Below are 25,982 nucleotides of genomic sequence, written 5' to 3'. Positions count from 1 at the left end.
TGAGTAATATTAACATCAGCAGTTCTGGCAGCATCTGTGGGGAGAAAGCAGAGCTAATGTTTTGAATCCAGTGGCTCTTCAGAAGATGAAGAGCATTGCAGAACGATTTAAAGAGTCAGCAGTCTCAAAACATTAACTGTGCTTTTCCCCCTCAGATGCTGCCAGACTTGCTAAGTTTGAACAGTAATTTACACATTTGTTTCAGATCTCCAGCATCTGCAGGTTTTAAAAGAAATCTGGATCTGCATCTGAAGCATTGTAATCTGTGAAGCTGTGGACCAGCCACTGGAAAGTGGGATTAGACTGCACTGCCAAATTATTCAACCAGTACAGGCATGATGCACCAAATTACTGATTTCTGTGCTCTAACCTTTCTATGGTTCTATGCAAATTGATTGATGATCAAGTTACCTAGCACTAGAATTGACCGGAAGGGTGATAGAAAGATCTTAATGAAAATCAAATTAATTGAATTAGCTGAAATAGATTTATCTAGTAATGGACTAAGAGGCTTCTGATTGTTAATCAATGGTGGAAGGAGTTTCTGATGGGAAGAGATGGATGACAAGTTGAAATGAGTTGATGGTGGAAAGAGCTGGGGCAGCATGTTTATCTTGGATAGATCTAGTAATAAACGAAACAGATAATTGAGGAGATAGTTGATTCAGTAATGGGGAGCAATGTATTTGGTCTTGTTCATTGAAGCAAAAGCAGACCAATTGGAAATGAAAATTTGGAAATGTAACATTTATTTCACTAGGTTTACATTTTGAACAAATTGTTCAGTGTTAGCAGCATCTAGACTTGCAGTTTTACATATCTTAAGTGTATAACTGATTCTATAAATGCTGATGATATACACCTAGAAAGAGCAAATTAAGATATACATAAGTGCAAAATGTTCAGAAAAATGCTTGTTTTCTATTTACAGTAACAGTGCATCTTAGGTGACACTTACATTTGATATTGTGACAGTTCTGAGAAAGAATTCCTTGGAACAAAGACCGAATTGATTTTTTTTCAATATTTCTTAATGTCCAAACCCACTCCAGCCTGTGACTTTGAATCATATAATTTCTGAAGCCTTAAATTACTACATTCTTCCATTCATCTTGGAAGAAGAAAGTCTGCAATCAAATAGACAAGTGAACAATAGATTGGATTGCAGTTAGGTTTTGAAACAAGTCTGTGTCCTGAAGGAATTATAATAAACCAGGTAGCTAAACTATTACTTGCGTTCACAGAAGCATGAGCTATATTACACATTTAATTCAGGACAAAGGGGAACTGATTCTTATGAATCTGTGAAAAAAATGATGAAAATACATGTTTATTTAAGGTATGAAAGAATGCTTTAGCATTTTCAGTGTATTATGCCACTTGTCACAGCAGACCTGGTTTGCTCCATGTGAAGTCTGTTCCAATGAAGAATTGAGTCATAACCAACTTCAGTTGGCAACCACACTTAATCTTCAGATATTCTTCAGGAAACAGCTTGCTGGGAGTTCAAATAGTGTGACATTGAACTTCCCAAGAGTATGCAATGGAGTAGATTAGATTAGATTCCCTACAGTGTGGAAACAGGCCCTTCGGCCCAGCAAGTCACACCGCCCCTTGAAGCTTCTCACCCAGACCCATCCCCCCTATAACCCACACACCCCTGAACACTATGGGCAATTTAGCTTGGCCAAGCCACCTAGCCTGCACATCTTTGGACTGTGGGAGGAAACCCACACAAACACGGGGAGAATATGCAAACTCTGCACAGACAGTTACCCGAGGCTGGAATCGAACCTGAGTCCCTGGCACTGTGAGGCTGCAGTGCTAACCATTGAGTCACCGTGCCGCCCCAAAAGTAGCAGGTAGGTCCTGACTACTTTCATTTTTCTGCAGGGTTTGAGTTTTCCAGCAGCATAAATATTTAGTGTCATGCTTAATTATTCTTGAACAGATGATTAAAATGAAGTGAAAAAAAACTTTAAAAATGTAGTGTTGGGTTGAATTTAGTTAAACGAAAGAGGCGAAAATGTAATGTCTTCCACTAACTGCCTATATAAGATCCTGGGCATCAATGGTAGAGATAATATCAATATCACTGATGAAGAAATACAACAAAGGACTGATTAGAGACAACCATAGGACATTGTGATGAGCAGATGACTGATGCTGGCAGTATTTCACCTGTCCGCAAGTGGCAGAATCAACACCACCAGCTCAGAAAAGAAGACAGGTCTGGCCAAAGAAAACCTGGTGAAGTTATTTAAAGAGGGCCTTCAAGACCAAGACCAGGATCTGTGCTAGAGTGAAAGCAATTGGTTGCAGAGTCTTGCTGTCCATTGTCCCAACCAGGACTTCAAGAACTAAGTCTGAGTTTGAAGTAAGTAAATGGCAAGATCCTGAGAGAAACGGAGGGCAGAGAAAGAAAAGGCGCTGGGCTCATAAGTGTATCTTCCAATTGGCAGGCTACGATCCAAGATGTCCTACTTTTCCTTCATAAGATAACTTGATGAAGGAATAAAGAGCTTTCCTCGTGCCAATAATGCTCTTAAAATTAGAGTAAATAGAGTAGTAAGTTTCAAAGAGACATCAATAGTGAGTAAGCAACATTGTCAGGTTGACTTCTGGGCCTAAGAAATATTCAGATGATAATGGTTTGTCATGGTGATAAAAGGGAACTAGCAAATATATTTGGATCTGCAAAAAACATTTGATTAGGCACTGCACTTAAAGCTACTTTTGAGGGTGGTGTATTAGCATGGAAAAAGAATTGGCTAACTCATAGAAGGCAGAGTTGGGTTGGCAGATTTTCAGGATGGTAGTCTGTATTTAGTGGGGTGTTAAAGGGATCAGTGCTGGCAGCACAAATATTTACAATATATTGATGACTTGGATGAGGAAATTGAATGCAGTATAGACAAGTATGCAGGTGACACAAATAGATGGGAAGGCAAGTGGTGAAGATGACACAGACTTTACAGAGGGTTACAGTCAGGCTATGTGCATGGGCTGAAATTTGGTAGATGGAGTATGTGGGGAAATGTGATGTTAAGCACTTTGGCAAGAAGAATACATGAGCTGAATATTATTTTTTGGAGAAAGACTACAGAAAACTGCAGAATTAGGGGATCTGAGGGTCCTGGTACATAAATTACAAAAGGCTATCATTCAAGTTCAGTGCACAATAGAGAAGGCAAATAGAATGTTGGTCTATAATTCAAAGGGAATGGTATATTAAAATCTGGAATGCTTGCTAAATTTATACACTAGTTTGACTACACTGAGAGAAGTGGAAATACTTCTGGTCCACTTATGTAAGAAAGCATTTGAAGCAATCCAGAAATAGTTCACTGGGTTGATCCCAGGCCTGAAAAGATTTTCTTACATGGAGAAGTTGGGTAGGTGGGCCCTGCACTCATTGGAATTTAGAAAAATGAGAGGCGACTTTATTGAAGCGTATAAGATTTTTGGGGACATGACAGAGGATATGCTGAGAGATTATTTCACCTTGTGGCAGAGATTAGGACAGGAGAGCATAAGGGGTCACCCAGTTAAGACACCCAGTTATGAGGAATTTCTTCTCTCAGAGGTAGTGAATTTGGAATTCCTTACTGCAGAGACATGGCCATCAAGTATATTGAAGGCAGAGATTGACAGAATTTTAATCAGTAAGGGGATTGAATGTTATAGGGAAAAGCAGGAAAATTAAGTTGATGATTATCAAATCAGCCATGATCTCATCGATGAGCAGAATGATTTACTTCTGCTCCTACATCTTATGATCTAAGAATTTTTACACAGACCACACTTGATGTTACTACAAAGTATATTTATAATAGCTAATGGAATTTTGTCCTTTATTTCTGGGATACTGAAGACAAAGGCCTGGGAGTTATAAATCTCAGGTTGGATCCCAGCAAAGTACAGTGTTCAGATTTGTGCATAGAATTTCAGGCAATATCAGTCATAGAGTACAGTTTTGAGGTCAGATTACAGACCCAGGCCTGTATTTCCATGACTATAAAAGACTGCAGGGAGATATAACTGAGGTGTTTAAAATTATCAAATAGTTGGATAGAGTGAACTATTTCTTTTGATAGGGAGCCCAGAATAAATGAACTGTCTTTCAATTAGAGCTAAGATGTTCAGGTTGATGACTAGGAGCACTTCTTCACTTAAGTTCTAGTAGAACATGAAGTCTTTCCTCTTAAAAGAAGCTATAGAGGCTGATTGAGCTATGATCTGTTTGAACGGTGGAACAGGCCCAAGTTAAAAAGACTATGTCTGTTTCCATGACCATACGTTTTTAATATCAGTTCCTCTGTTTTGAATGTAGTTAAAACATCCTAGGTATACTTGGTGTTTTTAGTATTTATGAATTACTGTAACTTTGCACAGCTTTACTTGAGATTATGTTGCTCGTGCTGGTAAGAGCAAATATTTAATGTTATTGTATTCATACTAAGTACCATGCATATAGTAAATGCAGTTAAACTTCCAATCCCAGCACTCTCATCAGCTCCCTGACTCTTCGGTCAGGCACTTGATTGCTGTAATTACAAAATGCATAATCAGAGGCCCATATTACAAATCACTTTCTGTATAATATCAAATAATGCATCAGACAAATAGGATTAGTCATGAACAAAAAAAACTTGCTGGAAATGCTCAGCAGGTCCGACAGCATCCGCGAAGGAATAAAACAGAGTTGAGATCTCCCAAAGGTCCACATTTCGACATTTCTTTGTGAAATAACCAAAAAGATTGAGAGCAGAGCAGTAGACATTGTTTACTTGGAATTTAACAAAGCCTTTAACAAGGTTCCGCATGGTAGATCAATTGTTAAAATTAGATCACATGAGATTCAGGGTGAGTTGGCCAATTGTATACATACAAAATTAGCTTTATGGTAGGAGATAGAGAGTGGTAGAGTGATAGACGGTGAGAGAGTGTTTTTTTTTGGACTGGAGACCTGTGGCCAGTGGTGTTCCATGGGGATTGGTTTCCATTTTTCTTTGTCATTTGAACATTTTTGTTTGTCATTTGAATGAGAATAAGAAGGCAGTTTGCAGATGATCAAAATTGGTGGTATACTGCACACTGAAGAACTTTATCTAGGATTACAAAGATATCTTGTTCAAATGGGTCAATGGGCTGAGGAGTGGCAGATAAAGTTTAATTTGGATAAATATGAGGTTTTGCATTTTGGTAATACAAACAAGGACAGGACTTACACAATTAATAGTTGTGCCCTGGGCATTGTTTTGGAACAGAGAGACCCTCGAGGTTTAGGTACATAATTCGTTGAAAATTGCATCACGGGTAGACAGGGTGATTAAGAAGGCATTAAGCACACTTGCCTTCATTGCTCAGACCTTTGAGTATGAGAGTTGGGACGTCCTGTTGAGGTTGTACAGGACATAGGTGAAACCTCTTCTGTACTGAGTGCAGTTCTGGTCGCCCTATAATAGAAAGGATATTATTAAACTGGAAAGGGTTCAGAAGAGATTGACCAGGATGATGCCGGAAATGAGATATAAAAATGCACTGGAGAGATGGGACTTTTTTTCACAAAGTTGAGGGGTGACCTGTTGGAGGTTTGTAAAATCATGAGAGGCACAGATGAGTTGAATGACAAGGGTCTTTCTAGGGTGCGGAGTCCCTTTTTAAGGTGAGATAGGGAAAGATTTAAAAAGGACATGAAGAGCAAACTTGTTACACAGAGTGGTTTGTATGTTGAATGAACTGCTGTTTAAAAGACATTTAGACAAGTTGGTGAATAGGAAAGGTTTGGAAGGAGAGGGGCCAAGTGCAGGCAGGTGACACTGGTTAAGTTTGGGAATATGGTTGGCGTGGACTGGTTGAACCTAAGTGACTGTTTTTATTGTAACTCTGAGATCTCTGTTTTTGAACGATTTGTGAGAAGGAATAAATTGTGCAGCAGGAACCATGTGGCATTCGGTATTGACTGCCACCCATGGTTGGATGTATTCCTGGAAGTTTTCAATGCAAGAACTGTTATGTATAACGGCTCTGCTTCCATGCTAATGGCATTGGTTACCTGATATGTCCATTCCAGGAGGACCAGCGTAATGAGAGAAGACTTTGAACTGCCTAATTGGATCATTTTTGCTAATGCCCTTTCAGACCCAGCTTCAATTTCATTTTTTTTTTAATACCCTTACCATTTTTCTCTTCTGGTTTGCACATCCAGGAATTTATTTTTTAAGAACAGCAGACTCTAGGACAATTCAGGAAGGGTTGGCAACCTTATTTCAATTATATCGTGCATTGACTGTTTAGCTTGACACTCAGTAGCATTCAGATCTGAGTGATGCCCTCAGTTATGGTGTGCAATTATGGCTACAATCAGCAATCATCTTGCTGAATGGCAGAACAGATTTAAGGAGTCAAATATCCTTTACCTGCTCCTGTTTCTTATGTTCTTATGTTGAACTTTCAGACTTACACAGAACAGAGACATATAAAAAATAGATGATCATCCTTTCTCTATAAAACATGGGGTCTCCAATACGTCTGAGAACCACTTCATAGTTCTAGCTTCTGTCCAACTGTAGTCTTCAATTAGGCCTCATTCCAAAAACCTTTGGAAAAATGCTACATAGTTAATTCACTGTGAACACAACGTCCAGTGCACTTCATGAGAAGGGTTATTAGGTCCTGGACCATACTGTTGCCAAGAATGGTGGACATTTAAGAGTGTTGTTTAGTGAGTCACATGATATGGAAGTATTGTCCTGGCAGGTGACTTGCACACACAACGTACTGACTGTAGCTTTGAAAAGCTTAGTCATATCAAATGTGATGCCACACTGCTCACTCATTATTGAGCTGGTAACCTGTGGGGTCATGTGTACACCCTGGGCTGACATAGCCATCACAGAATTAAGAATATAGCCAAAAGACACATTTTGTTTTTCTTTGTTGGTGTCTAAGAACACAAAAGCTTTGTCCAGTCGCTCTCCATTCCGGCAGCGCAAGTGGGAAGGCCAGCAGTATTCATTCTCACTGGCTGTTGAGACAAGAAAGGAAATAGAATATGGTTACAATGATTTATTTGAACTTTGATAGAACGTGCTGTCTTTCAGATGAGGCATAAAGCTGAGGACCCAACTGTCCATGACTTTGTCAACTCAGGTGAATATCAAAACATCCTAAGGGCACTTCTCCCTAGTGTCCTGGCCAATATTTATCTTTTTTTCTATTCATTTGGGGTAAATGGGCTTTGCTGCCTTGGCCAGCATTTATTGTCCATCCATAATTGCCTTTCAAAGGTGGTGGTGAGCTGCCGAATTGAAACACTGCAGTCTATTTGATGGAAGTACACTCATAATTATGTTAAGAAGGGAATTCCAGGATTTTGACCCAGCAACAAAGGAGGATTGACAGTATATTTCCAAGTTGGGATGGTGGGTAACTTGAGGGGAGGCGTTGGTGGTGAGGGAACTTGCAGATTATGGTGTTACCATGTAAAACTGCCCTTGTCCTTGAATGTCACTGCGATTGCAGGTTTGCAAGATGCTATCTCAGGAGTTTTAGTGAATATGTGGTGCATCTTGTAGATGGCACATACTGCTGCTACCGAGCATCTGTGGTGGAGGGGGTGAATGTAGTGATGTTGGTACCAGTCAAGTGGGCTGCTTTATCCTGGATAGTATCAAGCTTCTTGAGAGTTGTTGGAGCTGCACTAATCCAGGTAAGTGGAGAATATGCCATCATATTTTAATTTATGCCTTGTAGATGGTAGACAAGCTTTGGGAATCAGGTGGTGAGTTACTTATTGAAATATTCCTAACCTTTGACCTGTTGTTGCAGCCACATATTTATGTGGTTAGTCCAGTTCTGTTTCTGGTTAATGGTAAGTCCCTGGATGTTGATGGTTGGGAATTTGGCAATGGTAATGGCATTGAATGTCAAAGTGCAAAGGTTTGATTGTTTCTTATTAGAAGTGGCCATTGCTTGGCACTTATGTGGTGTGAATATTACTCGCTACCTGTCAACCCAAACCTGAATATCATCCAGGTCTGGCTGATTCAGATATTGTTCACAAAGTATATACTGCTGTTAGTGGGCCTTGCTGTATGCAAATTAACTTCTAAATTTTTGACTATCTAGTAGTGATTGCGCTTTACAAGTAATCTGAACGAGTATTTGAATATGCACATATAGACTTTGAACAGCCAGTTTTCAACCCTTCCCGTCATTTGTTACTTGTTCCATTGTTCATCACAAATGAAAACGTATACAGTAAACAGGGATTAAAAGATCAATATACGTTGTTACATTTGCACTGTGTTGTGTTTTTATCCTACAATTCTGCTGCCATTGATGGATACACCTGGTGTATTAGCTTAAAGTTTCAGATAGCTTTATCCTTTAAAGCTAAAGTCACCATAGTCCCACAAAACCATAGGGGTGCTCTCTCGTGAGAGAGAAATGTCTGTTTATTGCTCAATCTGAGGATCCTCACACCTCTCAGGCAAGGAGAGAGACTAAGAAGGAGAGTCCATTCTGGTAAATTCATCCAGTGTGGGAACTCAATGCATGCTGTTGGTATTACTCTGCATTGCAAACCAGCTGTTCAGCCAACTAAGCAAACTGACCCCTTCACTTCAGTTTATTGTGTAGTGTCATTGTCCATGTGAATGGTGAGACTGGGTTCTTGAGTTATGGCATTCTCTGTCTCACAACAGACTAGCAAAGTGGTCAAACATGAAGGTGCACTCAATTAAATCTTTCTTTTTCTGCCTGGGTAGGAGCAGGGTTGATTACCATTTTCATCACTGCCAACGTGGACAATGTTGAGAGGATTCCAGAAGATATGGAGAGGTCATTGAGTAAAGTTGTCATGAGTTTCAGATGAGGTTAGAAATGGGAGGTGATGGTGTAGTGGTAATGTAACTGATCTAGTAATCTAGCAGAGATAATAGGAACTACAGACACTGGAGAATCTGAGATAACAAGGTGTGGAGCTGGATGAACACAGGCAGGTCAAGCAGCATCAGAGGGCCAGGAAAGCTGACGTCCAAAGAAGGGCTGAGGCCCGAAATGTCAGCATTCCTGGTCCACTGATGCTGTTTGGCCTGCCTGTGTTCATCCAGCTCTATACCTTGTTGTCTCCAGGAATCTAGCAGCCCAGATTAATGTTCTGGGGACACGGATTCAAATCCAACCGTGGCAAATGGTGAAATTGGAATTCAGTAAACGTGTAGAATAAAATGTTGGCTTAATGGTGATCATGTCACAACTGTCATAAAAACCCATTTGGTTCACAAATGTCCTTCAGGGAAGGGAATCTGCTGTCCCTATCTTTTCTGGACTACATGTGATACTAAACCCATAACAATGTGGTTGATTCTGACTGCTCCCTAGATAATGAGGAATTGATAATAAAGGCTGGCCCAGGCAATGATGCCTTCAACCCATGATCAAATTTAGAAAACGATGGTGAGCTACTAAGCTCTTGCTTTCCACATGTAGAAGTAAGTAGGAATGCATGGTTGCTTGGGTATATGGCTATGTCTGTAGCACATGTGTTTCTATTAGTCGACATGAGTTTGTGTCTGTGTGTGTGTATGTGTGTGTGGTCGGGGGGGGAGGTTGGGGGGACAAGGTGGTGCTGCATGGAATGGGGCTGTTTCTGAGTTTAATAGTACTACATAGCGAAGACAGCACAGAAGCAGACTATATTACTTACCCCTCTATGCTTGTTTGTGCTCCGCCCAAGCCTCCAACCATTACTGATCTAAATTGTAATCTTTCTTTCTCATATCTTTGTTTAGCTGTCCCTTAAATGGTCTTACACTATTCACTTCAACTATGACCCATGGTTCCACATTCTTATCAATCTTCATCCCCTATTGGATTTCTCAGTGATTATCTCATTTTGATGGTGTCTAGAACTGTTCTTCCTCACAAGTAGAAATTACTGTAGGCAAAACTTTATCAGAACCTTTCAGAATTATAAAAATCTCCATTCATACAAGACACAGGAATGGGAGTAGACCATACAGCGCAGTGACTTAATGTGATCTTTAGTTTCAACTCAGGGTTTAGAGAGAGGATCTGGATAGGCGCAGGCTTGGAGGGCCGAAGGGCCTGTTCCTGTGCTATAATTTTCTTTGTTCTTTGCTCATTGTTCTTTTGTTTGTTCCACTTTCCAACCATTTCCTGCATCACCTGAATTCCTGAGGTTCAAAAATTTGCCAATCTCAATCTTAAATATATTCAGTGATGAAACATCCATAATCCTCTGGAGTACAGGATTCCAAAAATTCACAACCCTTTGAATTATTCTCTTCATTTCAACCTTACATGATTGCCCTATTATCCCCGTGTTTTAGATCACCAGCTAGCGAAATCTCTGTGTTGACCATGCCAACCCATTCAGAATCTTCTCTGTTTCAATCAGATTACCTCTCAGTTCTCTAAATTCTAGTAAGTGTGACCCCAATTTACTCTCGTGGGGCAGCTTTTCATTCCTACAATCAATCTAATGAACTTTGCTGTACTGCCTCAAATGCAAGTATATCTTTCCTTCAATGTGCAGACAGAAACTCTACACAGTGGTCCAGGTCTGGTTCCACCAAAGTCTTGCATAATTAAAGTAAGACATCCTTACTCATTACCCTTATGATAAAGACTAACATACCATTTGTTTTCCCTCATTGTTAATTGTGCCTGCATGTTAACTTCAAGCATCAGTCGGACAATACACCCATAATCTGAATATTAGTATTTGCATTTTACATAGAATCATGAAATGATACCCTTTCATGGAATCATAAAATGGCTACAGCATAAAAGGAGACCATTCAACTTGACAATGTCTATGCTGGTTCTGTACAAGAGTAACCCACCATTTTTTATTAATCACTAAGATACTTTTTTAGCCTGGTACAGGCCTTACTGAAATAATATTCTAATTATAAAACTGCTGAAAGATATTTATTCCGGAAATGTAGCTAATAGCATTCTGTGCAATTTCAATCCAACATGGGATGGCACTGGAAACAAAATGAAATCAAAAGCCAGAAGGTGACATGATTACTTAAACTAAGCAGCTGGTAAGCATAAAACTTTATAGCACAGACTTTGCGCAGATTAGTGAATCTATCAAATATCTATTATTTTTTGTGTAGAAGCTCACTTTGAAATATCTACAGAAGAGGGACGGTGATATTTTAGGAATCACTTCCGATAAAGTGCTATAATAGCCAATAATAATCTAATGCATTGGACTTGATTTTCAGACTTGTTGCAATGGTGGGGCTTTAGATGAGCCGTCAGAAGAGAGATGTGGCAAGGATCCATACAAGTGGTTGCAAAACATGTGGCCAGTTTCTTTTCACTTGACTTGTTGCTATTATCCATGTGTGTGGAATAGATGCCAATGTGTTAGAGATGAGGGAAAGTTAAAAAGCAACTTCAGCTGACCTCTTGCCATGTAACTTACAGCTGCCAGTTTAAGCATGCACAGGGTACAGAAGACTTGCTGGTTACTTAGTAGGAAATAGTGGAAGGTATGAGAAGCCCTAGAGGGTGATTATTTTTATCTTTCCATACCAGATTGGTTCACTCTTTTTCTTTTAAACAAGCTGCAAATTGTAGCATGGGAAGTAATAATAAGCATATATACGGCATCAATGTTTTTGACTTGAATCATTTTTCTGTTTGAAAGCTAGTTCAAATAATGTGATGTTGATCATGCTTGCAGAACATATTACAAACATGACATTTTACCATTTTTACAAAAGGATCATATACTTGGACAGTCCAGTCTAGATTTTGTGTTCTGACGGATTCTCTCACATTTTCGTAGTGAATGCTGCTATCATTCTGTCCCAGAAAAATTAAAATTGGTATGTGTACTTAGATGAAACAGCAGTGGTATGCTGCCATACAGCCAGGTTTTTGTTCATTGCTACTCAGCTCATATCGGTATAAAAATGACATCTAATAATTTATAAAGACAAGCATGGACTTCAGCAGCTTGGTTAGCAGTGGCAATGGAAATTGAACAATCCCACCACCCATCCACCATTACCACCCACAATCCAGAGAGCATTCTGTCCCCTTGCCACAGTCAGTGCTTCTTCTAGGTGCTGGTCAATGTGGTGGAGTTCTGATTTACTGGTTGAAGATGCTGCTGTGAGTAGTAGGTGATAATAAGCAGGCAGTTTCCTTGCTTTTGTTTCCCCGATGCCATGATTATTAACCATGATCTAGAATGGAGAATTGAGGGGCTAAATGGCCTTCTTTCTTCTGAGCACCCATGTTTTCAGGTTTATTTCTGTGTATCCGTCTATGTCCATGTGAGAGTTTGGTGTCTGTGTGGCTGGATGTCTGCATATGTCTGCATTATAGAATGGTTTACAGCACAGCAGAAGGTCATGTGACCTATCACGCCTGTAGAGGAGATCTCCGTAGGACACCCTTCATGAGATGGTGAAGAAGGGCAGTGAATTAGAGGGCTGCTGTGAGTCATCATAGCGAAATTCTGGGAGACATCACGATTGTACAGCAGGTCAAACAGACCCTGGTGTCAAGGTGAGGTTAAACCTGAAACACTACATTGGTGTTCCCTACCCTGCCTCCTCCTCTGACCAAAAAAAAGGGGTTCTGTGAGGAAGAAAACTGGTGTACAAAGGAGCAGCCATTAATAGAGTGAGCCAGTGTTAAGAGTGGAAGTGCTGGGGCCTTTGCTCGAGAGGTTTTAGCGTGAGGAGACTGAGCAGGCATACAAGTAAGGGTAGGTAAGGGCTCTTTAACTCTACTTTTTTTCTGTCTGGACCAAAGGCAGTAGGAATGGCATTGAGGGCAATGGCATGCTCCTCTTGTAGAATGTGGGAGATCAGGGATGCTTCCAGTTTCCCTGGTAGTTACACCTGTGAGAAAAGCACCCGGCTGTATCTCCTACCAGACCATGATAGGGAACGGAAGCTGGAGCTGGATGCACTCAGGATCATCTGGGGTGCAGAGAACATCATTGATAAGATTTGTAGTGAATTGGTCACTCCAGAGGTGCAGGCAGCTGGATGACCATCAAAAGAGGTAAGGGGGCAAGGCATATAGAGCAGGATTCCCCTGTGGCCATTCCCCTCAAATAACAGGTACACTGCTTTGGATGTTGTCGGGGTGGGGGGTGTGCAGAAATGTCCTTTCAGAGGCTAGCATCAACAGCAGTCAGGTCAGTGGCACAGTGACCGGCTCTGAGGCTAGAGGGAAAGGGTGCGTTCAAACAGAGCCATAATGATAGGAGGCTCAACTGAGAGGGTGACAGACAGGTGAATGTGGCCACAGAAGAGACACCAGAATGGTGTGTTGTCTCCCAGGCGCCAGGATCAAGGATGTCTCTGAGCGGTTGCACAACATTCTGGAGGTGTACAGTGAACAGCCAAAGGTCATTGTGCAAATCGGTACTAATGACATAGTTAGACAAAGGGATGGAGTCCTGTGAAATGAGTATAGGGAGTTAGGCGTTCCTCAGGCTTCAGTGTTGGGACCTTTGCCGTTTGTAATAAATGTAAATGATTTGGAGGAAAATGTAACTGGTCTGATTAGTAAGTTTGCCAATGACACAAAGGTTGGTAGAATTGCGCATAACGATGAGGATGACCAAAGGATACAGCTGGGGATAGGTCAGTTGGTGACTTGGGCAGAGAGATGGCAGATGGAGTTTAATCTGGAAAATATGAGGAAGAGCGTTTTGGAAGGTCTAATCCAGATGGAAAGTATACAGGAAATGGCAGAATCCCTAAGACTCCTGATAGGCAAAGGGATCTGGGTGTACAGGTACGCAGGTCTCTGAAAGTGGCAACACAGGTGGAGAACGTAGTTAGCAAGGTATATAGCATGCTTGCCTTCATTGGCCAGGGCATTGAGTTTAAAAACTGTCGGGTAATGTTGCAGCTTAATAGAACCTTAGTTCGATCACATTTGGAATATTGTGTTCAATTCTGATCGCCACACTACCAGAAGAATGTAGTGACTTTGGAGAGGGTACAGAAAAGATTACCAGGATGTTGCCTAGTATAGAGGGCATTAGATATGAGGAGAGGTTGGAGAAACTTGATTTGTTCTCACTGGAACGATGGTGGTTGAGGGGTGACCTGATAGAGGTATACAAGATTATCAAGGGCTTGGACAGAGTGGACAGTCAGAAGCTTTTTTTCCAGGGTGGAAGACTCGGTTGCCAGGGGCCATAGGTTTAAGGCATGAGGGGCAAGGTTTAAAGATGATGTACAAGGCAAGTTTTTTTACACAGAGTATGTGCCTGGAACTCGCTGCTTGAGGAGGTAGTGGAAGCAGATATGATAGTGACTTTTAAAGGGCATCTTGACATGGTCCCTTGAAGGGTTGGGGGTTTTAGTTGTGATGGGGCAGCATGTTGGTGCAGGCTTGGAGGGCCAAAGGGCAAATTCCTCTGCTGTAATTTTCATTGTTCTTTGTTCTATGTTCTAGGTAAGAAGTTAAAAAGCAGGACCTCAAGGGTAGTGGTCTCCAGATTAGATTAGATTAGATTCCCTACAATGTGGAAACAGGCTCTTCGGCCCAACAACTCCACACTGCCCCTTGAAGCATCCCACCCAGACCCATCCCCCTATAACCCACACACCCCTGAACACTACGGGCAATTTAGCATGGTCAATCCACCTAACCTGCACATTTTTGGACTGTGGGAGGAAACGAGCACCCGAAGGAAACCCACGGAGACATGGGGAGAATGTGTGCAAATTCCACACAGACAGTCGCCCGAGGTGGGAATCGAACCCAGGTCCCCGGTACTGTGAGGCTGCAGTGCTAACCACTGAGCCACCGTACTGCCCCTGGATTACTCCCAGTGCCACACGTCAGTGAGCACAGAAATAGAAAGATAGGCCAGATGAATGCACGGCTGAGGAGTTGGTGTAAGAGGCAGAGTTTTCAGTTCTTTGGTCAATGGGATCTCTTTCGGGATAGAAGTGACTTGTACAAGAGGGACAGGTTGCACTTGAACTGGAAGGGGTCCAATATACTCATGGGGAGACTTGCTAGAGTTACCAGGGAGGGTTTAAACTAGTTTGGCAGGGATTCTGAATAAATGAAGGGCCATTGAGAAGTCAGGGGAAAATGTATTAGCCAGCGAGAGCAAGTTTATTATTCAGTATAGCCAGGGGCACAGTAAAGGGTGAGAAAAGACTTCTGAGTTATAGTGCATTTATTTCAATGCATGAAGCCTGACTGGTGAGGCAGATGAGCTCAGAGCATGGATTTGCTCTGGAAAGTGGGAATATCATAACCATAACAGAAACTTGGCTGAGAGAAAGGCAGGACTGGCAGCTCAACGTTCCGGGATACAGAGGCTACAGACATGACATAAGTACAAGTAAGTGAGGGCAGGCGGAAGCTGCTATTTTGATAAGGGAGGGCATAGCAACAGTGCTTAGAGCGGATATGCTTAATGGATCATCAAATGAGGCCATGTACTTAGAATGTATAAACAAGAAGGGGATGGTCACTCTGTGGGGACTGTGTTGTAGACCCTCAAATAGCCCGTGGGTACTAGAACAGCAGATGTGTAGAGAGATTGCAGATTTTAGGAATGATAGAGTGGTATTGGTTAGAGATTTTAATTTCCCCTGCATTGACTGGGCCACCCAGGGTATGAAGGGCCTGGACAGGGTGGAATTTGTCAAATGTGTCCAAGAAAGTTTCTTAAATCTTGCAGAGGCGCCCACTGGGGAGGGTGCAAGGACTTCCTCCCAAGAAACGAGGTTGGGCAAGTGACTGAAGTGTCAGTCGGAGAGCACTTAGGGCCCACTGACCGTAACGCTCTTTTTTTTACATGGAAAGATATGGGCAGGTACACAGGCTAAGGTGCTAAATTGGAGCAGGATCAGTTTTGGGGCCATTAGGCGGGATCTAGCAGAGATCAACTGGATGGGCCTGTTTGAAGGAAAAGGAATGACTGGCAAATGGGAGGGTTTTAAAAGTGTGATTTCAAGAGTTCAGTGACAGTATGTCTCTAAATCTAAAACAGATTGCATGGTCATTAACAAAAATAGAAATTGCTGGTGAAACTCACGAGATTTGTAATATCTGTGGAGAGAAAGCAGAGTTAACATTTTGAGTCCAGTGAGCCTTTCTTCAGAATGAGAGTTTCTCCAACAATTTCTGTTTCTTGTTTCAGGTTTCCAACATCCACAGCTCTCTCTTTATTTTACTTGGTCATTATGCCATTATGGTTTGTGGATGTTTACTGTTGGTGGATATTGGCTGTCATAATTCTTATAGTAGTAACCACACTTCATTTGCTGTAAGGTGCTCTGAGTCTCTTAGCAGTCAAACCACATGCCATGAATACTCTATCCCTCTCAACACATCTCCCTGTCTCCTCTTCTCCAAGAAGGCCAACCCTAACTTCCCCAACCAAATGTTGTGGGGACTACAGTACCCCATTCTGGAACCATGCTGGTCAATCTTGTCTGCAGAGTCTCAAGAAACTTCATTTCCTTCCTAAAGTGTATGATAAGAACTGGATGCCATTGTCCAGCTGGGACCTGACCAAAATTTTATGAAGGTTTCACATACCTTCCAAATGTTCTCTATATGCACAAACAAAGATGGAGAAGATGTCAATATATGGCTTATTGGACCTTCTCCACAATTGAACACAATAATGATAGATTTTGAACTTCAACTGTACTTTCCCACCAACTCCCCATATTCTTTGATTCCCTTAGACTGCAAAAATCTGACTATCTCAGCCTTAAATGTACTTAATTAGGATGTGTACACAGTCCTGTGGGACAGAGAATTCCAAAGATTCCCAACCCTTTGAGTAAAGATATTTCTCCTTATTTTAATTCCAACTGATTGGCTTTTTATCTTAAGACCACAAGCTCAACGTTTATTTTCCTCATCCATTAGAAACAACCACTGTGTTAAATCTCTTCAGAATCTTGCATGTTTCAGTGAGATCGCTTGTCATTTTTCTACATTTCAGACAATATAGATCCAATTTACTCAGCCTCTAATCATAGGACTGCACCTTTACCACAGTGAACCTACTCTATATCGCCTCCAATATAAATATATCTTTCATTAAAAATGGAGACCTGAATTACACACAGTATCGCAGATATTGTCTCACCAAGGTCCTGCACAACTGCAGCAAAATCCCCTTATTCCTGTACTCCAATCCCATTGTAGTAAAGGTCAAGATGTAATTTGCCTTCTGCACCTCCAGGCTGATTTTTTTTGTGTTCTTTGTACAAACACAAACATGTTACTCTCGGTATCCAACCAAAATGTATAGCCTCACACTTTCTCAAACAATATGCCATCTGTCATGCTGTTGCCCACTCTCAACCTGTCAATATGACTTTTCAGTCTTTTTGTATCCTATTCACAATTTGCTTTCTCCCCAGCCTTTGTATTGTCAGTAAACCAAGATGTTCTCTCTTTAAAATCTATCATTAAAATAAGCTAAATAGCTGAAGCCCAGCACTGATCTTTGTGTATTCCACTGGTCACAGCCTGCCAATTTGAAAATGTTCTGCCTTTATGATCATGCAGTGTACATTTTCCTAGTACAATGCTAATACTTCCTTAATAATATGTTTCAGCACTTACCAGATAGGAGTGTCAGGCTAAATGAGTTGTAGTCCTTGTTTTCTCTCTTCCTCTTTTCCTGAATAGAGGTTTTATACCTGCTAACTTCCAATGTGCCGGGGTCATTCTAGATTCATTCAGGGAAGGGGTGGTGCAATTATATTGTCATTAGTCTAGTTATCCAGAACTCTGGTTGTATGATCTGTGAACATGGGTTCCGATTCCAAAATGGCAGAGGGTGAAATTTGAGTTTAATTAAAAGCTTGCTTGACGGTGATCATATAACCATTACCAATTGTTGTAAAAATCCATCTGGTTCATGAATAACCTATAGGGAAGGAAATCTGCTATCCTTATCTAGTCAGGCCTACATGTGACTCCAAACCCACAGCAGTGTGGTTGACTCTCTACAGCCGTCTAGATAATAAACGATGATGTAGCCAGCAATACCCACATCCCGTGGCCAAATAAAACAAAACAGGGAATTTTGGAAATCATAACCAGCCCATTGTTGTGCTGATCTCTTTTGGAAGCCTACGGTATGGACCATCAGGTCCTGGAGATTTGACAAATTTGAGTTTCTTGAGTGTTATTCTCCAATTAACTTCCCAACATAGGTGAAGTCACAGGTAGACAGTATCGGACCCTGGTTAGGACACTTTTGCAATATTGCATTCAATTCTAGTCTCCCTGATATGAAACATGTTCAGAAACTTGAAAGGTTGCAGAAAAGATTTACAAGAATGATGTCAGTGTTGGAGGGTTTGAGCTACAGGGAGAGGCTGAATATGCTTGGGCTATTCTCCCTGGGGCTTTGGTAACTTTATAGAAGTTTATAAAATCATGAGAGACATGGATAGGGTGAATAGCCAAGGTCTTTTTCCCAGGATAGGGGAGTCCAAACTTAGAAGGCATAGGTTTAAGGTGAGAGGGTAAATATTTAAAAGGGAACTAAGGGGCAACTTTTTATGCAAAGGGTGGTGCGTGTATGGAATGAACTGCCAGAGGAAGTAGTGGAGCCTGGTACAATTCCAACATTTAAAAGGCACCTGGATGGGTATATGAATTGGAAGGTTTTAGAGGGACATGGGCTAAATGCTGACAAATGAGACTAGATTGGTTTAGGATATCTGGTCAGCCTGGACAAGTTGGACTGAAGGCTCTTTTTCCATGCTGTACCAACTCTATGACTCTATTGCATTTCACTTGAATTTCTAAAATACTTTTTCAAGACTGACATTAATTACCTGAATTTCTTTTCTTTTTTAGGATCAAGCTTACTTTCTGTATCTGGTATGCAACTTGCAGCTTTGACTGTGGAAACAGACACAGAGGACCAGATTTTAAGGTAATAAGATTTTGGAGCAGATGTCAACTATTCGGCCCAACAAGTGTGCACTGCCATTCAGTGAGATCATAGGTGACCAGATATTCCTTAACTTCACTTTATGCTTTTCCTCCAACACTTGACTCCCTTGCTGGTTAAAAATCAGTCTACCTCAGCCTTGAATATACTTAATGACCCAGGACCATTAGTCCTCTGCAGTAAATAATTCCATAAATAACAACACTCTGGGAGAAAGATCTCCTTATCTCTGTCTTAAATGGGTGACATCTTACTCTGTGATTAAGTTTTCAGGGCCTAGACTCTCTAACAAAGGGATCTCTTTGAATCTACCCTTCGAGTCTTACATGTTTCAATAAGACTGCCTCTCATTCTTCTAAACTCCAGTGAGTACAAGCATGAGGAAGCAATCTTCATCAGATTGCTGCTTCCATCAAATTTTGCTGATTCCAGTGCTGTTCTGCATTCTGGCCAGATATTTGAAATCCAACTTCTTAAAAAATATAGATCGTATTGTTTCTCAAAGTTCATTGTATGGCTGGAGCATCAGGGTTGGAAGAAAATGTGGGTGCACTACAGGATGGCATTAGCCATTGCCACAAGGTCAGTTTAAAAAGTAAGCACAAATATTAGTGAATAAATAAATGAGCGAATGGGTAAGTGGGTAGGACAGTAGGCAGTTGGGTAGATTGGCAGGTGAGTGAATGAGAACGTAAGTAGGGTGGCATAGGTAGGATAACGTAGATCGATGAGATGGGTATATGGATGATTGGGTAGACAAGAAACAAGAAAAAGGAGCAGAGGTAAATTCTACAAACTATCTAGCCAGCTTCACAACTCAGTACGACCATGGCTGATCTTGGGCTTCAACTGCAGTTTCCCAACTACTACTCACATCCCTCAGTTTTCTGAAAGACAAAAGTAATCTCAATCCCAACCTGCAGTATGATCCGTGATGGAGACTTCATAGATCTCTGGGATAGAGAATTCCAAATGGACCCTTATATTGAAACTGTGTGTCCTTATTTTAGATTCTCTGCCCAGTGGAAACAATTCTCCGAATGTCTACCTTGTCAAACCCCTTCAGAACAATGTAAATCTCAATAAAATCACCGCTTATTCTACTAAACTTCAGAGAATATAGATCCAGTTTACTCAGCCTCTCAACATAGGGAAACCCGCTTACACCAAGGACTAATTTATTGAACTTTCACTGTACTGCATCCAATGCAAGTATATGTATGAGTGGAGACCAAAACTGCCAAGATGTACTCTCTCCAAAACTCTATGATTGTAACAAAAATTATTCTTGGAATCCAACAGTTCTGCACACTGATTTTATGTACCATGCACAAGTACACCCAATACTTTTTGAACATCAAAACATACAACTTCACACTTTCTGACATGATCATCCATTTGTTATATTGCTGTCTACTTATTTAACCTGTCTGTATTCTTTGTGTACTCTCCATAGCTTGTTTTTCATCCTTGCTTTAATATCATCAGTAAACATGGATATATCACTTGAAGACAGTAAGGACTGCAAATTTTCGAAGCTAGGATCAATAAAACTGGAGCTGGAAAAGCACAGAGGTCAGACAGCATCCGAGGAGCAGGGAAGTCAATGTTTCAGACCGGAACCCTTCATCCTGACAAAGGGTTTCGGCCCGAAACATTGACTTCCCTGCTCCTGGGATGCTGTCTAACCTGCTGTGCTTTTCTAGCTCCACATTGATACAAACTCTCTGGCTCAACTATTGATGTAGATTATAAAAAGCTGGTACCCCAGCACTGATCCTTGTAGCACTCCACTATTCGTTGCCTGCCAACATAATATTGCTTTGTTATGGTCACTTGATACTTCCAGTCCTTTAATTAATCTTCTATCCATGCTAATATCTTACTTCCACTGCATGAGCCCCTATCTTGCCTCTTAATCTTTTGTGTAGCACCATATTGAATATCTCATGGAAATTCTGCATATTATATTCTATATCTACCTTACCACTTGCATCTTAGAAAACTACCATTAAATTTGTTCAGAGATTTTCATTAGAATTTTGAACAGTGCAACAGAGGAACAAGCCCTTCAGCCCATGATGCTGCATGGAACGAGGCCAAATTCATTTGGAACTTGTATCAGTGATAATGGGAACTGCAGATGCTGGAGAATCCAAGATAATAAAATGTGAGGCTGGATGAACACAGCAGACCAAGCAGCATCTCAGGAGCATAAAAGCTGACGTTTCGGACCTAGACCCTTCATCAGAGAGGAAGGAATCATCATTTGGAACTTACTCCCTCTTACCTTAAATGCGTGCCCTTCAGTATTAGACATTTCAACTCTGGGAATAATATTCTGATTATCAACCTTATCTATGTCTCTCAATTTTATAAACTTAAGTCATCTCTCTTCAACTTCCGCTGCTCCTGAGAAAACAACTCTAGCTTGTCCAGCCTCTCCTCATAGCTCATATCCTGTAAAACCATGTTAATTTGTTCTAATCACGCAATGATTTTCTAAATCTATTGTTAAGACTGCCTTAATCATGGGCACAGGAATTTCCCAACAATTGATGTTAGGCTAACTGGCCTGTAGTTCTCAATTTTCTCGTTCCCTCCTTTCTTGAAAAGCTATGTAACATTTTCCAAAGTTTAATCTGATCGAACCATTCCTGAATCTAAGGAAGTTTGGAAAATTATAGCTAATGTGTTCATTATTTCTGCAGCCTTGAGAACCTTTGGGCAGGCTTTCACAATTTAGGGTTCAGGACCTTAAGAAGGGTCATGAACTTAGAGGCAGTAATGGCTGACCACATCCCACCCCCACCGCCTCCCTGCCCTTGTTGTTCCCACTAATAGATTGCTGGAATTTTCAAGCCTTGTTGCAGTCACAGCAGATAAAGGTTTGGAAAACATTGCCCTAGGGTATAGAGGGATTTGTAAGATTTTAGTCCCTCACATTTCTGCAGTACTTTTTCTCTGTTGATATTAATTTACATTATTTCTTTACACTTTTTAACTACTAAGTCACTATCTGTTTCTGGACACCTGATAAAAGGGCTACACTCCATAAGTTTGTGTTTTCAAATAAACCTGTTGGACTATAGTCCGGTGTCATGTGTTTTCTGACCTTGTCCACCACAGTCCAACACTGGCCCCACCACATTATTTCTAGAATGAAATGTGCTCTCTACTTTAAGGGCAGATCCAAATATTTGATAATTGTCTCTGCAATTTCCACATTCTCTGCAATAAGTTCACCGTTTTTAAGGGACCAGTATTTACTTTCATACATACAGAACCTCTTACAATCTGTTCCTATATTTTAGTTAATTCTCTGTCAAGACTAAAAAATGTTCATCCTTCATTTCCATGATATTTCTTCACAATATTTATACAAATGTCTCTGCAGATTAGACTGCCCTTGCCAATTTAATTAATTTAGTCTAAATGAAAATTAAAGTAATTTATATATGCACATATAAATTGAAAGCCAAAGTAGTCTATTCATTCTTTTGAGCCGGATCCCCTTCAGCAAGACCAAGGCAGGAGTGTTTGTGTGCCGAATTCCACATTTCCAGCCACACCCAATACCTTTGATGCCCCTGCCTTCACAAGAATTTATCTACACCCCTCCTTAAAAATATTCAATGACTCTGCCTCTGCCAAAGTTGCACAACCCGCTGAGAGGGAAGAACATCTCTTTATTACTGTCCTAGAAATGCAACCCATAATTTTAGAAGTGTGCCCTCATTCTAGACTCTTTCACAAGAGAAAACATCTTTTCCATGTTTACCTTGCCACACCGTTCAAAACCTCATACACTTCAATCAAATCATCCCCGGTTTCTATAAACTCTATTGGAAACAAGCCCAGTCTGGCAACCTTTCTTCTTAACTCAGTAAAGCAGTTAATTAATGCTCATCTTGTTTATTCTTCTTGCTAAAATGAACACTGTCACGTTGCAACTGCCAGATTTTTTTTCCGTTCGCTCAACCTAACCTGTACCAGTCTGCAACCTCCGTATGTCCTCCTCACAGCAAACTTTCCTGCATAACTTGGTATCGTCCGCAAATCTTGCTGCCATTCACTCCCCTCCTCCATAAATTATATAGAAATGGGGCGCTAGCAAAGACCCTTGTGGGACTCAACTCATCGCATCCTGCCAGTCAGAAAAAAAGACCTACTCTGCTTATACATGCTCTGTTTTCTGCCTGCCAGCAATTTTTGATCCATTCTAATTTGGTATTTCCTACGCCATGAGTTACTACTTTGCACAATAATCTTTTATGTGGCACCTTGTCAGACGCCTCCTGGAAGTCTGAGTATAGGCTTCTTATTATCCAAAGTGCAATTCCAATAAATTGATTTAATGTGTTTACCTATCACAAAATCATGCTGACTCTTTCTAACTGCCTTGAAATTTTCTCAGTGCCCACTTATAACCTCCTGCATGATCAATTCCAATACCTTCCCTATAACAGACATCAAGCTAAATGAACTGCAGTTTGCTGTTCTCTGATTCCCTCTCCTCAAATAGAAGGGGTATGTTGTGCACTTTTGTGTTTTGTGATTATGAACGTCTTTTGTGACCCTGTACATGTCTATTATGACAGTGTGCGCTTGTGTGTGCATTGTGACTGTGTTGTGACCCTGTGAGTTTGTATGTGATATGACTCCGTGCATGTATTGTGGCTTTGTGTGCGTGTGATAGGATGTCTGTATGGGAATGTTGGTCTGTGCGTGTGTCCATCTGAAGGTTGGTCTGTGTATCTATGGGGATGACCGTCTGTGAGAATAACCATGTTGAGGCCAATCTGTGTGTATCTTCAAGGGGCGTCTGTCTATGACTGTGGAGGTGCCAGTTTGTGTGTTATGTGCGAATTTCAGTCTGTGTGAGTATCTGTGAGGCTATCAGTCTGTATGTGTGTGTCTGTGGGAATGTCAGTTTGTGTGTATCCATGTGCGTGTCGCTGTCTCTGTCTGTAGGGTGTTTGGCCGCTGTTTTTATCTGTTGTGTCCGTCAGTCTATGCGGGTGTTAGTCTGTGTGTGAGAGGTGTGCCCTTGTTTACCTGTCACTGAATTGTGTAGACGGACGGTCATTCTCTTCCGCTGCCGGAGGATCTTCATGTAGGTCAACACCGTGCAGTTTAACATGCACTCATTTGACGGAGGAAGCCGTTTGGGAGCTTCCGAGAACCTGCGCAGTTCACTCTGAATGAGACAGGGAGGCGATTCCGTCGGGGCTGCGCTAATGTCATGTGAACTAAAAGAAGTGGAGAGTAACCAGCTGGTGTACAGCCCCCAAATACAGGCCGGAGCCATTCTTGCTGAGCCTGCTCTGTCTCACTGCGATTGCTCATCTGGCAAAGTTGCTGTGCATTTGCGGTTTGGAGGTGGGAAAAGTGAATGTGCAACTTTGCCAGCACCCTCACAAGAGCTGACGCTGACAGAGCTGGTGGTATGTTCGGAATCTCCTGGCAAAGGTGATCCTGCGTAGGCAGCAACATATCCCCCAGCTTGTGGCCATTTCACAGATGGGAAAACAATCTGACCCAATAATGGACTTTAACCGTTTCAGTGAAGATCGAGAAAAATCAGTTTCACTGAATCCTGTTCTCTGGACATAGCTAATCTGCTTTTTTGCTCCACTTCTGTATCTTTTTCGCCATAGAGTTTGCAGCAGAAATCTGAGTTACAAATTTGCAAGATCGGCTCTGTGATAAAGTGAGACGCGGGCCTTTCTGCTTAGTCCCAGAAATAGACTGCAATTTTTGCCAGGTCACACGCAGTTTCCTTTCTGTGGGTGAATTCTGTAGCTTCACTAAGTTTCCTGTCAGTATGAAAGATCAGCAGCAAACTACCGACGTGCTCCTCTCTCCTAAATGCTGCTGCCAGCAGTATTCTTCCGGGCAGAATCATGGGACTGCTCCTGCATAATATTCTCATTTATATTGCTGCAAGTGATAAATGTGCATTGAAACTGTGAATCCTGCCAGGCCTCAGAAAGAGACCACACTATTGCCTGAATTATATGCAGTATCCAATCCCTTCACTCATTTCTTGAGAGTAAATTGAATTGGTTGAAGACTGGCATTTTCCAGAGGTGAGTTAAGAGTAACCGTGATCAAGAAGGCATATGGCATGCTTTCATTCATCGGCCGGGGTATTGAGTACAAGAATTGGCAGGTCATGTTGCAGTTGTATAGGACTTTGGTTTGACCACGTTAGGAATACTGTGTACAGTTCTGATCGCCACATTACCAAAAGGATGTGGATGCTTTGGAGATGGTGCAGTGGAGGTTCACCAGGATGTTGCCTGGTATGGAGGGCGTTATCTACGAAGAGAGGTTGAGTAGATTAAGATTATTTATATTAGAAAGACAGAGGTTGACGTCTACAAAATCATGAGAGTTATAGACAAGGTGGATAGCAAGAAGCTTTTTCCCCAGAGTTGGGGACTCAATTACTAGGGTCACGATTTCAAGGTGAGAGGGGAAAGGTTTAAGGGAAACGTGTGGAAAGTTTTTTTATGCAGAGGGTGGTGGGTGCCTGGAACGCATTATCAGCGGAGTTGGTAGAGATGGGCCAATAGCAAGATTTTATATGTATCTAGACAGATACATAAATGGGCGGGGAGCAGAGGGATACAGATCCCTGGAAAATAGGCAACTGGTTTAGATAGAGGATCTGGATCAGCCCAGGCTTCGAGAGCCAAAGGGCCTGTTCCTGTGCTGTAATTTTCTTTGTTCTTTGTCTAACTACCATTGACATCAAATCTACGTTTAACCACATGTAACATTAAGGATCCTGAGCAAAACTGGAATCAATAAGAATCAGTGGAAAATTCTCCAGTGCTTTGAGCATATCTGGCACGTAGAAAGATGGTTTTGGTTGTTAGAGGCCAGTCATCTCAACTTGAGAACATCTCTGCAGAAATTCTCCAATTAGTCTGTTCAGAGGTGTTCTGTCTCACCTTTGGAGCATGTGAAATTTGAACACAGGCCTCCAGTGCCA

General features: G+C 41.3%; 1 protein-coding gene across 1 annotated transcript; it reads right to left on the bottom strand.

Moving 5' to 3' along the window:
- Positions 1 to 865: 865 nt before the first annotated feature.
- gsdf (gonadal somatic cell derived factor) lies at positions 866 to 24,708 on the bottom strand. The gene is made up of 2 exons (XM_048555248.2): positions 24,038 to 24,708; positions 866 to 7,030 (listed from the first exon to the last, which is right to left on the bottom strand). The coding sequence occupies exons 1-2, from the start codon at positions 24,288 to 24,290 to the stop codon at positions 6,672 to 6,674; spliced, it is 612 nt and encodes a 203-aa protein (XP_048411205.1). The 5' UTR covers positions 24,291 to 24,708; the 3' UTR covers positions 866 to 6,671.
- Positions 24,709 to 25,982: the final 1,274 nt, after the last annotated feature.

Source organism: Stegostoma tigrinum, chromosome 22, assembly GCF_030684315.1.
Source record: "Stegostoma tigrinum isolate sSteTig4 chromosome 22, sSteTig4.hap1, whole genome shotgun sequence".
In the NCBI taxonomy this organism is placed as follows: domain Eukaryota; kingdom Metazoa; phylum Chordata; class Chondrichthyes; order Orectolobiformes; family Stegostomatidae; genus Stegostoma; species Stegostoma tigrinum.
This window is presented reverse-complemented; position numbering and strand designations above follow the sequence as displayed.

Coding starts and splice junctions, on each gene's coding strand:
- gsdf (XM_048555248.2), bottom strand. CDS start 24,290: ATGGCTCCGGCCTGTATTTGGGGGCTGTACACCAGCTGGTTACTCTCC. Junction 7,031..24,037: donor TCTACACAATTCAGTGACAG/GTAAACAAGGGC, acceptor TTGTCTCAACAG/CCAGTGAGAATGAATACTGC.